Source organism: Littorina saxatilis, linkage group LG5 (genome assembly GCF_037325665.1).
Source record: "Littorina saxatilis isolate snail1 linkage group LG5, US_GU_Lsax_2.0, whole genome shotgun sequence".
Lineage (NCBI taxonomy): Eukaryota > Metazoa > Mollusca > Gastropoda > Littorinimorpha > Littorinidae > Littorina > Littorina saxatilis.
In genome coordinates, this window is record NC_090249.1 from 45,052,185 (window position 1) to 45,067,915 (window position 15,731).

Below are 15,731 nucleotides of genomic sequence, written 5' to 3' on the forward strand. Positions count from 1 at the left end.
GTGTGTGTGTATGATGTGTGCGTGTGTGTGTCAGTCATGTATTCTTGTTTGCGTACCTGCCTTCTTCATTGATTGCCGGACTGCGCCTCATGTCAAAACCAACTCGTCTACCGAGTTCAACTTATCAGTCAGTTCTGAAATGAACACATTCGAGCTTGCAAACATATTACTTCATCTACTAATGCGGAAACCCGGTCAGTGGGTCAAATTGGTACTATCATACTTCTTCTTTCTTCTAAGTACTTCGTTCACGGGCTGAAACTCCCACGTTCACTCATGTTATTGCACTAGTGGGGTTTATTCGTGTATGACCGTTTTTACCCCGCCATTCAGGCAGCCATACGCCGCTTTTGGGGTACTATCATCACACAATCGACACAGATTCTGGCAACATTATTCGGGTAAGCTATTTTCTACCGATTACATGGTCAACGGCTATGTGTATCAGAAAAAAAAAGTTGTCTAATAAAAATAAAGTAGATGTGTACTGCCGGGCAGTACATACCCCAAGCGAAGTCGTCCATCTGTGTGTACATGATTCTCTCTCTCTCTCTCTCTCTCTCTCTCTCTCTCTCTGTCTTAAAATGTGTCATCGATGACGTGTTTTCATACTTGCTAATGCGGCAGGCTAATCATGACGTCAGGAAAAGTATAGAGTGAAAATCAGTTGGGGACAACGAACCTACCCACAAAATTTCATAAATATCGGTGAAGAATTGAAATTTAACGGTTTTTAACTGCCAAAATTATGTTTTTCTTCTGGAAAAGTATGGAGTGAAAATAAGTTGGGGACAACAAACCTACCTTTAAAATTTCATAAGAATCAGTGAAGAAATAGGATTTAACGATTTTTTAACAGCCTTGACACTGAACATTTGATAAATCATTGGTGATGTCATCATAACCCAGTCGTTGTAGTTGTCGTCGTAGTTGTTGGTGTTGTTGTTGTCATGTTCGTTGTCGTGATTGTTGTTGTTCTCGTGTTGTTGTTTTTGTTGTTGTTGTTGTTGTTGTTGTTGTTGTTGTTTTAATGACCATACACATGTTGAACCGGTGAGTGTCTTCCGCTGCTTAATTCGCAAATAACTATTTTATTAAAGTCCGCTTGAAACGCTCAAAGATGAAATTCCATGTTAAAAAGTGACAAAAGTTTCACATTTTCCCGTTGTAACAGCTTCCGATGATATTATATGAAAATTCTGATCCTCTGAGAGGATTCCCCGAAACAAAATCAGTTTGTACGCCTAATTTTAATAGAATTGTCCAAACAGTGTCGCTAATATTGTGCTAAAAGATGAATTCTAGAACAATGTTCACAGACAGACACCACTTGGCAAAAAAAATTTCAGTGCTGGGAGATGAAAAAAAAAACTACCTCGCTACGCGCGGGCTCCGCCCGCGCTCCGCTTGGATTAACAACATTAAAAGACAATGAAAACGACAACAAGATGTGCAGAATCACCACCAGTGCAGAAAAACTGATTTATTCCTGTGTACAGTCTGAATTCGGCCAGGTACGTTTTATGTTTACAGTAATTAAAATAACCGTAATACTGGTCAAACAATATTGTCAACTCAATGCCTTTATCATACAGCGGGTGCGGTTTGGAATTAACAACTTGATGTTTCAGTTTCATAGGCGTAAATTGTTTGTTTTAAAGAATACGTGACTCAGTCTTGTAACGAAACTAACAGACGTAAATTGTGTAATGTTTTCCTGTCTATCTGTCTGTTGGTATTTCCGAGTCTCTCGCGCGCTCTCTGTTACCCTCTCTGACGGTCTCAGTCTCTGTCTGTCTGTCTGTCTGTCTGTCTGTCTGTCTCTCTCTCTCTCTCTCTCTCTCTCTCGAACACACTCACACACACACACACACACACACACACCGTGGCACACACACACACACACACACACACACACTGACACGGCACACACACACACACACACACACACACACACACAGACACACACACTCCTACACACACACACCGTGCACACATACACATACATACACACACACAAACACACACACCCATACACACATACACACACACTGACAAACACACACACACACACACACACACGGCACAGTGTGACACTGATGCACTTCTGCATCCCAGATCAACATCAAACAACTATATTAATACAAGTGGAGCGGTTACGTTGCGTCATTTGTTGAAGCTGGGCATGTTTATACACATTGGGTAACAGCCTGTTTCGACAAAAATGAATGAGGATAAAACACAAAACGCGTGCTCGATCTTGGATCTTGGCAAAACGTGTTTTGCGGCTGCGGTGTACTTTTTATGTTTTATTTTTATGGTTTTTTGCTTTTTTTTCAAGAAAAGTACACCGCTTCATCGATCGTTTCAAAGACACATTCCTTCCCGTGTAAAAGAGTCTACCCACCATCTCAGATCTGGTAAGGCTTTTACATGGGATAAGACCATCCCTCCGCTTGCATGGACACATACCAAAAATCAACAGCCTGACTGCTTGTGGTATTTTCTATGAATTAATGTTTTAATTCATCAACAACAACAAAATCTCACTCACTGAACAGGAAGTGGTTAGGAAGTTGATTCTGGGAGTATGTGACCAGGTGGAGGGGTGGTCTTGTCCGGCCATGTAAAAGCCTTAGCGGGTGTGAGATAGTGAGCCAACCTGGTACATGGTGAAAAGGGAATGTGTCTTTAAGATATATCGGCGATTTAAAGTTACAGGAGACCACAGCACGGTTCGTCCGTTCTTCGTGTAACACTCTGCCATTCCAGGTATACAGTTTTCCTATCATTAGTTGTGTTCAGTTGGCTGGAAGAATTCGTGTTTTGTTTCGTTGTGTGTGTTTTTTTTGGTGTTTTTTTGCTGCCAAGGTCGATCAGCTTTGAGTCTTGACTCCCTGCTTAATGATACGGGAATACGCTAAATATCTTCATTTTTTCCCCCTCGTTTAGGTCTGCATATCAAACAGGTCATGCAATAATCATAAGTTGTATATTTTATGTCAGCGAATCCACACCTCACACAAATAAGGTTTAGACACGGCTTACAAAAAAGCATTTTTCTTCAAACGGATTCTGTCAAGTTCGAGGTTCATCATCTGCTATTGTAAACAGAACAAAACAAAACGGCCCAATTGTTTGATCAATTAAAATTGCAAAATAGTCGGTGTGACCTAACGTTGACTTGGGTGAGGAGTTCATTAAAGCTGCTAACATACAACATTTACGTAATGTGAGTGAATAACCATTCATGAAACTCGGTGTTGCTTTACGCAATGAATCTATTTAACTAGCTGTGAACTACAGGGGGGTCAGTGACGGATAGTCAGCTGTGTTTTCAGTTTTGACATTTTCTGCAACTTTCTTCTCATGTCAGACATCGTGTATCGTTTACAAAAGTAGATTTTACAGCAACGGATCTCTGGCATTTTGAGTCATGCGGTGCAACCCGGCTAGCCATCCGGTGCGCGCTCTCTCTCTCTCTCTCTCTCTCTCTCTCTCTCTCAGTCTCGTTGTCTCTCTATCTCTCACTCACACACACACACACACACACTGGCACACACACACACACACACACACACACACACACATAATAATGCACACACACACACACACATGTACACATACGCACACACACACATTCTCGGCTCAGCTATCTCTCTCAGTCACGGTCTCTCTCTCTCGGCCCTCCGGCCCGCTCCCCCCCCCCCCCCCTCCGCCACTGACCCTCCACACACAGAACTGTTATCTTACTGCGAGCAAAGAGTGTCTTTGCTGCGAGTAACCTGTTGAACTCCAGTGACTGGGGTATAGTAGTGTAGGCAAAGATCTTGTAGGCTACGCCTACAAGATCTTTGGTGTACACACCGGTGACACTGTGACGGTTCCCCTACGCTTTGTGTTCGGTGCCCTGACCCTTTGTGTTCGGTTCCCACTCGGTTCCCACACGCCAAAATTCGCGGACAAAACATCCATTTATGGTAGTATTACGCAATGTTGCTCTCTGAGAATGGTCTTGTTAGATCTGTGAGTGTTTACACTACATGCCTAGGTGCTGTTGGATTGAAGGTTTTTGATATTTTAGCCGTTATTAGGTAGAATGCTTTCCACTTTACTGCAAAACTGCATAATTCGTAGCATCGGCAAGAAATATCCTACCAAAAAATGCCTGCTTGGAACTGTCGTTGGTCCAGCAAAAAGTTCAACATGTCTGTAGCAGACAGCCCAAGTTTCAAGATTGTAGGGCCATCCAAACAGCCGTAATAATAAAAACAACAAAAGTAGTCAGTGAAATTGGCTGTGTTCGGTCCCCCCACACTTTTGTGACGTAGGCGTGACGGTTCCCATAATTCATTGTGTCGGTCCCCACTTTCTGTGTCGGACCCCACTTTCGACCTAATTTCTCTGTGACGGACCCCACAACCAGCCTATTTTGTGTCGGTCCCCACACCTTCTTGGATTTATGACTTGCCGGTTACTTGTATCATTGTATTCATTGAATCTAATTGTCTCGGAGTTATTTTTCAGCAAAAACCGGCAAGGCAGCACCTTTTGTGATACCAAGTAAGTCAGATGACATCAGTATGTGTGTGTGTGTGTGTGTGTGTGTGTGTGTGTGTGTGTGTGTGTGTATGTGTGAGAGAGAGAGAGAGAGAGAGTGAGAGAGAGAGAGAGAGAGAGAGAGAGAGAGAGAGAGAGAGAGAGAGAGAGAAAGAGATTGACACCTTTCCAGATCACTCCGGTTATGCGACACTACCGCGAGCGTCACTACCGCGTGTCACACTACGGCGAGTACGACACTACCGCGTGTAACACTACCGCGTGTCACACTACCGCGAGTACGACACTACCGCGAGTATAACACTGCCGCGTGTCACACTACCGCGCGTACCACAACCGCGAGTACCATAACCGTAGAGAGAACGCATGCAAACTTACTTCTTGTGAGTTTGTGTTCTAACGGCTTTGATTGGAAGCAACCCATTCTATATGTATTCTGATAGTGTGTTCTGATCGTTTTGAGTTCTTGGTTAGCATGACAAACATTGAATTAGTGTTCAGAGAACAGACCAGGCCTTTTTGTTTTATATTTCAAGGAAACATTTCAACCTTTGCCTTCAGCCATGGAAGTCATAAAATGACACGCGGTAATGTTATACTCGCGGTAGTGTGACACGCGGTAGTGTTATACTCGCGGTAGTGTCGTACTCGCGGTAGTGTCGTACTCGCGGTAGTGTCGTACTCGCGGTAAGTTCTGTTTCCGTACCCGCGACAGCGGCAGCGACAAAAGAAAACGCGCGCAAACGCGTGACGTGTTTCCGTACTTGCGTTTTAAACATGCGGTAAAATCTGTAAACTCCCGCGTTGCCGCGCGACAACGCGAAAAAATCGCTCCAGGACCCTTTCAAAAAATCGCGTCGCTTGCCGCTTGTCGCGCCGCTAACGCGTCGCGCGTGTGGAAACACTCCTGGTCATTTTCTATGTGCTTGATTTTCGTCGCACCGCTGGAAAAACGCTGTCGCGGGTACGGAAACACAACTTTAGTGTGAGACGCGGTAGTGGTACTCGCGGTAGTGACGCTCGCGGTAGTGACCAGCACCCGATCACTCCACATAAACGCTGGTTCTGGTTGCATTGTGCCGCTGACATACAGCTAATAGGATTTTTACACCCCCGGTATAGGGGTGTGTATAGGTTTCACTCGATGTGTTTGTGTTCGCAAGTAGATCTCAAGAATGAACGGACCGATCGTCACCAAACTTGGTGAACAGGTTCTATACATTCCTGAGACGGTCCTTACAAAAATTGGGACCAGTCAAACACACGGTTAGGGAGTTATTGGTGGATTAAAATTATACAAGGCCTGGTATAGACGGACACCCCCGTTGGTCAAAGGGAAATAACCATTCTCACTGCCACCAACTGAGAAGGTTATTTCCCTTTGACGGGGGTGTAGTTCCTATCGGAGGAATTTCTTGTTTTAATCCTTTTGTGGTATTGCTGATGATGCTGAACATGTATTTTACTAGTTTACCAATATGTATCTTTGACCCTGATAGCCTACGAAAACGGAGCAATCATGGCCCAACATTGGCCCAATGCTGAATTTATTGGCGCGGTGTTGAGCCTTAGTCGGGCCGTTGTCGTAGGCTGTCAGGGTTTATGTAGCCTTGTTCCATTGTATTCTGACTGTCATGAAGTAATTAATTTTAAGAGAAAGCAGTCATGAACACAAGGAGCTGGGAAAAGTTGCCTCTTACAACAAGCGTGGATAAAGACACATACTTGACACAGGCAAGTACTCTTTTTTTTTTTTCAATCACCACTAGAAGTCCCTGGGCAGCATTTTGCTCTGAAAACTGAATCTCACATACGACAGGTGGATCTTTTATTTTAAAAATGTGCCAAATTGCATATCTCCAAGGCCGTAAGACTAAGAGTAGATATTGGGAAGGCCAGTTCAAGAAGGTGTGGGTGGATCAACACATAATTTGCTGGTATACTGGGAACCGTCCCAGAGATAAATAATGTTATATATTATTTGTGGCATAAACTAATAAAGTTAGTCTCTCTCTCTCTCTCTCTCTCTCTCTCTCTCTCTCTCTCTCTCTCTCTCTCTCTCTCTCTCTCTCTCTCTCTCTCTCTCTCTCTCACACACACACACACACACACACACACACACACATACTGATGTCATCTGACTTACTTGGTATCACAAAAGGTGCTGCCTTGCCGGTTTTTGCTGAAAAATAACTCCGAGACAATTAGATTCAATGAATACAATGATACAAGTAACCGGCAAGTCATAAATCCAAGAAGGTGTGGGGACCGACACAAAATAGGCTGGTTGTGGGGTCCGTCACAGAGAAATTAGGTCGAAAGTGGGGTCCGACACAGAAAGTGGGGACCGACACAATGAATTATGGGAACCGTCACGCCTACGTCACAAAAGTGTGGGGGGACCGAACACAGCCAATTTCACTGACTACTTTTGTTGTTTTTATTATTACGGCTGTTTGGATGGCCCTACAATCTTGAAACTTGGGCTGTCTGCTACAGACATGTTGAACTTTTTGCTGGACCAACGACAGTTCCAAGCAGGCATTTTTTGGTAGGATATTTCTTGCCGATGCTACGAATTATGCAGTTTTGCAGTAAAGTGGAAGGCATTCTACCTAATAACGGCTAAAATATCAAAAACCTTCAATCCAACAGCACCTAGGCATGTAGTGTAAACACTCACAGATCTAACAAGACCATTCTCAGAGAGCAACATTGCGTAATACTACCATAAATGGATGTTTTGTCCGCGAATTTTGGCGTGTGGGAACCGAGTGGGAACCGAACACAAAGGGTCAGGGCACCGAACACAAAGCGTAGGGGAACCGTCACAGTGTCACCGGTGTGGTGTAGGTCAGAATGTCTCGTAACAGCTGATCACCACGTGGAGTCGGCATGCTGTGTCAGCCTTTCACAACCACACGTTGGTTCAGAGGAAGACTATAATGGATGGGCCGTTACGGGGTGAACGACCGAACATTCAGTACGGGGAACCGAGACATTGATTATCATGTCATTTTTCTCGTCAGTCTTCCGGACTGCTGGTTGACATCTCCGGCATGAATTCTTCCCGTGACTTGAAAAGAGGCCGTTCCCTGTGTTCACTTGTGTCACTGTGTGTGTGTGTGAAGGGGAGGGGTGGGTATCCTTGGGACAAAGGGTCAAAAATCCCGAAAATAAGACCTTAAATGAATAAGTCCTTATTTCAGGAAATAAGGGCTTATTTTCAAGAAATAAGGCCTTATTTCTAAGATAAGGGCTTATTTTTTTATGGGCTTATTTTTTTGAGGCCTTATTTTTAAGGCCTTATTTTAGAATATTAAGGTCTTACCAGAAATAAGGCCTTATTTTTCTAAGGTCATATTTTTTCGCCTCTCAGTTGTATGCTGGTACACAGAGAGAGCGGCGTTAGAGAGAGAGAGAGAGGAGAGACACAGACAAACAGACGGACTGACAGACAGATAGACAGATAGACAGACGGACTGACGAACGAACTGACGGACGGACTGACAGACAGAGAGAACAAGAACAAGAACAAGAACAAATCTTTAATTGTCTAAGGCCACAGCCCCTTACAATAGTGGTTAAAATAACAGCAATAGTATCTGCACAGTTATAAATTATACTAGTCACGCATAAAATTCAACAAATACATTAAGACCCGGATGACATGTCACTGAACCTGATTTATAAGGGTTCGTCTCTTCTGTAACATGAAGAACACAAATCTGCTGAAGCGGTTCATCACATTATCCTCATTACTGCCACAGAAATACACAAGTTGTTGTTGCAGCGTCTTAGAGTTCGAGATTTTCAAATACTTTGCTCGAAGGTCTTGATAAAAAGGACATAAAAATGCAACATGGTGTTCATCTTCTTCATTAGCTGTACAGAGAGGACAGTTTCTTGTCGTTTGGTTTGGTGCGTACCGAAACTTGTGAGCGTTGATTTCGGATACTCCTGCGCGGAAACGAGTAAGAGCAACTCTGTACTTAATATCTTCGATTGATTCAATGTATTTCTCTTAATTTCCAAGCATGTTTTGTAACAATTATAAATGTCGAAACGTTCACTGCATTCTAAAAAGGCCGGAGAACCATTCTTGACAAAAACAATCTTGTAAACGTCTTTTAAACTCTTGTAAGAAACACTTCTCATTCCCAACCATTCCGTACATCCACACAGCAGCAAAACCATTACAACATAAAAGACTCTGCACATGTGAGACCCAATTTGTGTGGCCCTTCGATGCAAATTACATAAAGCTTTATATGCAATCTTGGAATATCTTGAATCAGGTTGCTTCAGCAGTGTAAACCAGTATTTCACACATCTGACTGCAGAGTTAATATACAGCGGATGTCTTCCCAATTCACCATACACAATGTTGTTTGGAGTTCGAATTGTCACTTTCAGAAACTTTTTACACGCAAACAGGTGGACCCTTTCCACAGAGTCATACTTTCCATATCCCCATAGCTCTGAACCATACAAGAGCATAGGGGCGATCCGTGCGGACAGACAGAGAGAGAGATAGAAAGAGAGAAAGAGGGAGAGAGAGAGGGAGTGTGTGCGTGTGTGTGTGTGTGTGTGTGTGTGTCTTTCTGTGTGTGTGTGCGTGCGTGCGTGCGTGCGTGTGTGTGTGTGTGTGTGTGTCAGAGTGTGTGTATTTGTGTGTTGTAATGTCTTTATGTGTCTGTGTGTGTTTGTGTCTAGGTTTGCCGTTGTGTGTGAGTGCGTGTGTGTTTGTGTGTGTGTGTGTGTGTGTGTGTGTGTGTGTGTGTGTTCAGTTTGCAAATGCGTTAGGGTAGGTACAGGTGCGGTACAGGCCGAGAGTCCAGGTGCGACAACCGATTTCAACCAGTGTCATAATGTTTATCGTTTGGAAATGTTTTCTCTTGTTCCATTCATTATCTCTTTTTTCGCGCTCACGCGCATATGTGCGTTCATGAGTGTGCGCGTGCGTATGTGCGTATCATGTGTGTGTGTGTGTGTCATTAAGTTATTGTGTGCTGCTATTAGGGTGAGCAGTAGTGATGCGCAGAAAAATAAGGCCTTATTTTTTTAAGGCCTTATCTTTTTAAGGGCTTAATTTTTTAAAGGCCTTATTTTCCTAAGGCCTTATCGAAAATAAGGCCTTATTTTATTAAGGTCTTAAAATAAACAAGGCCTTATTTCTTTACGCCCTCATTTTTATATTTAGTCAAGTTTTGACTAAATATTTTAACATCGAGGGGGAATCGAAACGAGGGTCGTGGTGTATGTGCGTGTGTCTGTGTGTGTGTGTGTGTCTGTGTGTGTGTGTGTGTGTGTGTGTGTGTGTAGAGCGATTCAGACTAAACTACTGGACCGATCTTTATGAAATTTGACATGAGAGTTCCTGGGTATGAAATCCCCGAACGTTTTTTTCATTTTTTTTGATAAATGTCTTTGATGACGTCATATCCGGCTTTTCGTGAAAGTTGAGGCGGCACTGTCACGCCCTCATTTTTCAACCAAATTGGTTGAAATTTTGGTCAAGTAATCTTCGACGAAGCCCGGACTTCGGTATTGCATTTCAGCTTGGTGGCTTAAAAATTAATTAATGACTTTGGTCATTAAAGATCTGAAAATTGTAAAAAAAAAATAAAAATTTATAAAACGATCCAAATTTACGTTTATCTTATTCTCCATCATTTGTTGATTCCAAAAACATATAAATATGTTATATTCGGATTAAAAACAAGCTCTGAAAATTAAATATATAAAAATTATTATCAAAATTAAATTGTCCAAATCAATTTAAAAACACTTTCATCTTATTCCTTGTCGGTTCCTGATTCCAACAAGAAGAGCAAACGCTCGATCGAGTCACTTTCGCAGTTCTGAATATTATATGAGGCATCAGATGGACAGGAAGAAATTGCTATTCACAACACAATGAGTCACGTTCACATAAAATTTGAGCCCGGTCACTTTTATAGTTTCCGAGAAAAGCCCAACGTTAAGTTGTGTGTTGCCGAACAGAAAAGGCTAGTTATCTCCCTTGTTTTTCTGATAACGTTCGTAAAAGGCTACAGATGTAAATACTTTGATGTAAAGAATAATCCTACAAAGTTTCAATCACATCCGATGAACTTTGTCAAAGATATAAAATGTCTAATTTTTCCTTTGACGCTGACCTGTGACCTTGAAAAAGGTCAAAGGTCAACGAAACCATCGTTAAAGTGTAGAGGTCATTGGAGGTCACGACTAAACAAAATATGAGCCCGATCGCTTTGATAGTTTCCGAGAAAAGTCCAACGTTAAGGTGGTGTCTACGGACGGCCGGCCGGACGGCCGGCCGGACGGACAGACTAACACTGACCGATTACATAGAGTCACTTTTTCTCAAGTGACTCAAAAACATATAGATATGATATGTTTGGATTAAAAACACGCTCAGAAAGTTAAAACAAAGAGAGGTACAGAAAAGCGTGCTATCCTTCTTAGCGCAACTACTACCCCGCTCTTCTTGTCAATTTCACTGCCTTTGCCATGAGCGGTGGACTGACGATGCTACGAGTATACGGTCTTGCTGAAAAATGGCATTGCGTTCAGTTTCATTCTGTGAGTTCGACAGCTACTTGACTAAATATTGTATTTTCGCCTTACGCGACTTGTTAATGACTATAGAGATATTAGGCCAAGGATAGGTGGGGGAGCGGGGGTGTACAACAAGTGTTACACTGGCAGTTTGTTTGTTTGTTTGTTCGTTCATGGGCTGAAACTCCCACGGTTTTTACGTGTATGACCGTTTTTACCCCGCCATTTAGGCAGCCATACGCCGCTTTCGGAGGAAGCATGCTGGGTATTTTCGTGTTTCTATAACCCACCGAACTCTGACATGGATTACAGGATCTTTTTCGTGCGCACTTGGTCTTGTGCTTGCGTGTACACACGGGGGTGTTCGGACACCGAGGAGAGTCTGCACACAAAGTTGACTCTGAGAAATAAATCTCTCGCCGAACGTGGGGACGAACTCACGCTGACAGCGGCCAACTGGATACAAATCCAGCGCGCTACCGACTGAGCTACATCCCCGCCCTTCACTGGCAGTGCCTGAGAGGAGAAAAACATGACGTCATTTGAGTCTCGTTTCCGCCGGTACTGAGCACGCAGGTGGTCGTTTCCGCCGTAACCTCTACATTGACAAGAAACACTCACAACAGAACGGCGGTACACATGCACCGACTGACACGTGACACACAAGGAAACACACGGGCACTGGCCGAGACCGAGTGTGTGTGTGTGTATGTGTGTGCACGGTGTGTGTATGTGTGTGCACGGTGTGTGGTTGTGTGCATGTCACAGTGTGTGTGTGTGTGTGCCAGTGTGCCAGTGTGCCCGTCAGTGTATGCCCGCAGTGTCACGTGTGTGTGTGTGTGTCAGTCAGTGTGTGTGTGAAAAGCTTGAATGACACCCGTCACTGACTTTGCCGCTCATCATCCGGGTTTGCCGGACCGCCAACGGGACGAACGGCCTTGCAAAAAATAAAGTTTATTCACTGATCGATCGAGTCTCCGTCACTGGTTAGGATTATAACTGAAAAATTCATATTATGCTATAATAGCGGCTGAGAGCGGTTCAATTACAACATTTTCAAAACCGGCCATGATTTGAAGTGCACGTACAATAACACTGATCTACATTTCTGCAAGCATAAAAATTACATTCATCAGTTTTGACCTGGTTCATGTTTTTGTTTCAGTTTTCGCAGTAAGATGCTTCGTTTTTGAAGTTTCGATGTCATGTCATTTTTAATTTTTTTAAATTTTTATATATACATGTATATATATTCACATGATAGACGATCTTTTTTAAACAAAATTCCGTTTTTCGGACAGTTTTGCATACACATTCCATATATGGAGCAGATGCCCATCCTCGGACGACCAAAAGAGGACAAAAGTTATGAATAATTCATGACCTCCCGTAGAAGGCGTGTCGGACCATCCTTGGACTTCCAAAAGGGGCGCTGTCCCACCAGCCTTTTCTCATTGGCTAATAGCTTCTAGTTCATTGGTTGAACCTGAACAAAACTGGGATGAAGCGTTGTCAAGGCCGTTGTTTCGCTCGCTCGCAGATCTGAGAGCGCTGGCATGAACGGAACAGAGTTGTAGGAGTAGAGAGAGCAAAAGACAGCAGAAACGAGTGCACTTTATTTCAAGACCGTGGTTCGTTTGTGATAACAGACAATCATGTACAGCCGCCGAGGCATCGAAGTTTACAGACGGGGCGCCGCCATTTATCGTGTGTGGCGTCCCGCTGAAATCGTGAACAAAACAACAACAGTCGCAGCGTGTTTTCATCGTTCATCGTCATCATCCTCTTCTACCCCCCTCGACGCGCTCTTCCCCCGACATGAGGACTTTTCAAAGCGACACATCGGACCAAATGGCCAAGAACAAAGTGCCATGCTGGAGTATTTGGGCTTGGAGGTAAGAATAAGCATTCGAAGCCAGGGACAAAAACAAGTGGGTTTGTATGCATTCTCACGCGCGGGCCGCATGGCCTGTCAAATACAACGACGCAACTGGTTTGGTCTGGTTCTTTGCTTCGTAACTTACACATCCTGTGCGCAATTCCAAGAGCAACTTACTTAGCTGTGTCGTATTGCAAGGTTACAGCCATGTTTGTGCATGGGGTAGCTCAAATCCGGGGAAATGACACTGAACCATGCATATAGCTGGTAGATAAATAAAACACGGGGGAGGCGGGGGGTCGTTCAGTTGTTTGAGCCCCCTTGAACGTGTTGTGCAAACTTGCAAAATTGGGTCACCTCTTTCCTTCATACTGTAATAAATATCGATCACCAATTACACAACACATCTGGTTCATTTGTACTTGCATTTCTGTTCAAAATAAAGGCCAATACCTGTATGTTTGAGAGGGAAATGAAACTTGATTCATCAAGTACTATTATAAATACCACTACCAGATTGGTATGCAAGCACTTAATTTTACTGATAGTAAAAAAAACAAATGTGGGAATAGGACTAACCCGCACGTATGTATAACCAACAGGTAATCTTGAACTTGAAATTCATAGCTCATAATTCAGAGGCATTTAAGTCTCCAAATTTGTAGAACCTGCACTTGTAATCATAACAAGTCATTTTAGATCCCTTTGAAGTAACGGAATGAACTCTGATAAACTGTACGAATGCATTTCATTTACATGGGTCAAAAAAGGAATTATCCGTGTGAGCGAACAAGGGAGACAACTCTTTCGTGTAAATGATGTCCCATGGTTGACAACGTACGCCATTTTCGGTGCATTTTCGTCGATTGAACAACCAAATTAATTAATTATGCTTAAGTTTGGAGTTCAATCCGTCAATTAATTTCACAACAAATGTTCTTTGGCTTGCTTACATGGACTTGTATCAAAAATAAGTCAAGAATGTCACTGGATTCTGAGCTATGAATTTAACACGCTAAAGTTCAAGATTACCTAACCAACATATGCTCACTTGAAGTTGAAGTTCTGCAGTATACATTTTTCTAAAAGAATAAATCACTATATTACATTACAGTATCAAGGACATATCATTCACTACAGTGTTCACTATGTTGGGTTATTCAGTACCTGAATTTACCGGTCTACCTGTGAAAATATTAAATGCCCTATTTGACTTGAAGAAATATTCAATGCCCATTTTGAAGGCTGGGAAATTTCAGTCGGCTCTTTTTGTGAATTTTCTGTGAACTTTGTAATGACGTACTCCTCGCTGATCTTAGAACAGTTGCTTATGATCTGTAAAAGTAGAAAATGTGCGTGTGCCTGTGTCTATTGACCACTGATGGAAACTTTACATAGGCATAGAGTGACTGTCTTATCTAACCAGGACAGGGGGGAAGAATAGGACAGTTACAGTGAAACTCTCCTATAAGGGACCCCCCCACCCTTTTTGACTCACATGCGAAGCAAAAGTGAGTCTATGTACTCACCCGAGTCGTCCGTCCGTCCGGCCGGCCGGCCGTCCGGAAAACTTTAACATTGGATATTTCTTGGACACTATTCAGTCTATCAGTACCAAATTTGGCAAGATGGTGTATGATGACAAGGCCCCAAAAAACATACATAGCATCTTGACCTTGCTTCAAGGTCAAGGTCGCAGGGGCCATAAATGTTGTCTAAAAAACAGCTATTTTTCCCATTTTTCCCATTTTCTCTGAAGTTTTTGAGATTGAATACCTCACCTATATATGATATATAGGGCAAAGTAAGCCCCATCTTTTGATACCAGTTTGGTTTACCTTGCTTCAAGGTCAAGGTCACAGGAGCTCTTCAAAGTTGGATTGTATACATATTTTGAAGTGACCTTGACCCTGAACTATGGAAGATAACTGTTTCAAACTTAAAAATTATGTGGGGCACATGTTATGCTTTCATCATGAGACAAATTTGGTCACATATGATCAAGGTCAAGGTCACTTTGACCCTTATGAAATGTGACTAAAATAAGGTAGTGAACCACTAAAAGTGACCATATCTCATGGTAGAAAGAGCCAATAAGCACCATTGTACTTCCCATGTCTTGAATTAACAGCTTTGTGTTGCATGACATTGGATACGGCCGGCCGGCCGTCCGGAAAACTTTAACGTTGGATATTTCTTGGACACTATTCAGTCTATCAGTACCAAATTTGGCAAGATGGTGTATGATGACAAGGCCCCCAAAAACATACATAGCATCTTGACCTTGCTTCAAGGTCAAGGTCGCAGCTAGGGGCCATAAATGTTGTCTAAAAAACAGCTATTTTTCCCATTTTTCCCATTTTCTCTGAAGTTTTTGAGATTGAATACCTCACCTATATATGATATATAGGGCAAAGTAAGCCCCATCTTTTGATACCAGTTTGGTTTACCTTGCTTCAAGGTCAAGGTCACAGGAGCTCTTCAAAGTTGGATTGTATACATATTTTGAAGTGACCTTGACCCTGAACTATGGAAGATAACTGTTTCAAACTTAAAAATTATGTGGGGCACATGTTATGCTTTCATCATGAGACACATTTGGTCACATATGATCAAGGTCAAGGTCACTTTGACCCTTATGAAATGTGACCAAAATAAGGTAGTGAACCACTAAAAGTGACCATATCTCATGGTAGAAAGAGCCAATAAGCACCATTGTACTTCCTAT

The 15,731-nt window shown here is 42.8% G+C and overlaps 1 protein-coding gene across 1 annotated transcript in view; it reads left to right on the forward strand.

Annotated features, from left to right (window-relative positions):
* The first annotated feature begins 12,611 nt into the window (after positions 1-12,611).
* Positions 12,612-15,731, forward strand: part of LOC138967263 (glycine dehydrogenase (decarboxylating), mitochondrial-like) — a 60,415-nt gene continuing 57,295 nt past the window's right edge. Inside the window, exon 1 of the mRNA XM_070339789.1 lies at positions 12,612-13,019. Within this exon, the coding sequence (XP_070195890.1) occupies positions 12,780-13,019 (240 nt within the window). The 5' untranslated portion in view covers positions 12,612-12,779. The remainder of the gene's footprint in view (positions 13,020-15,731) is intronic.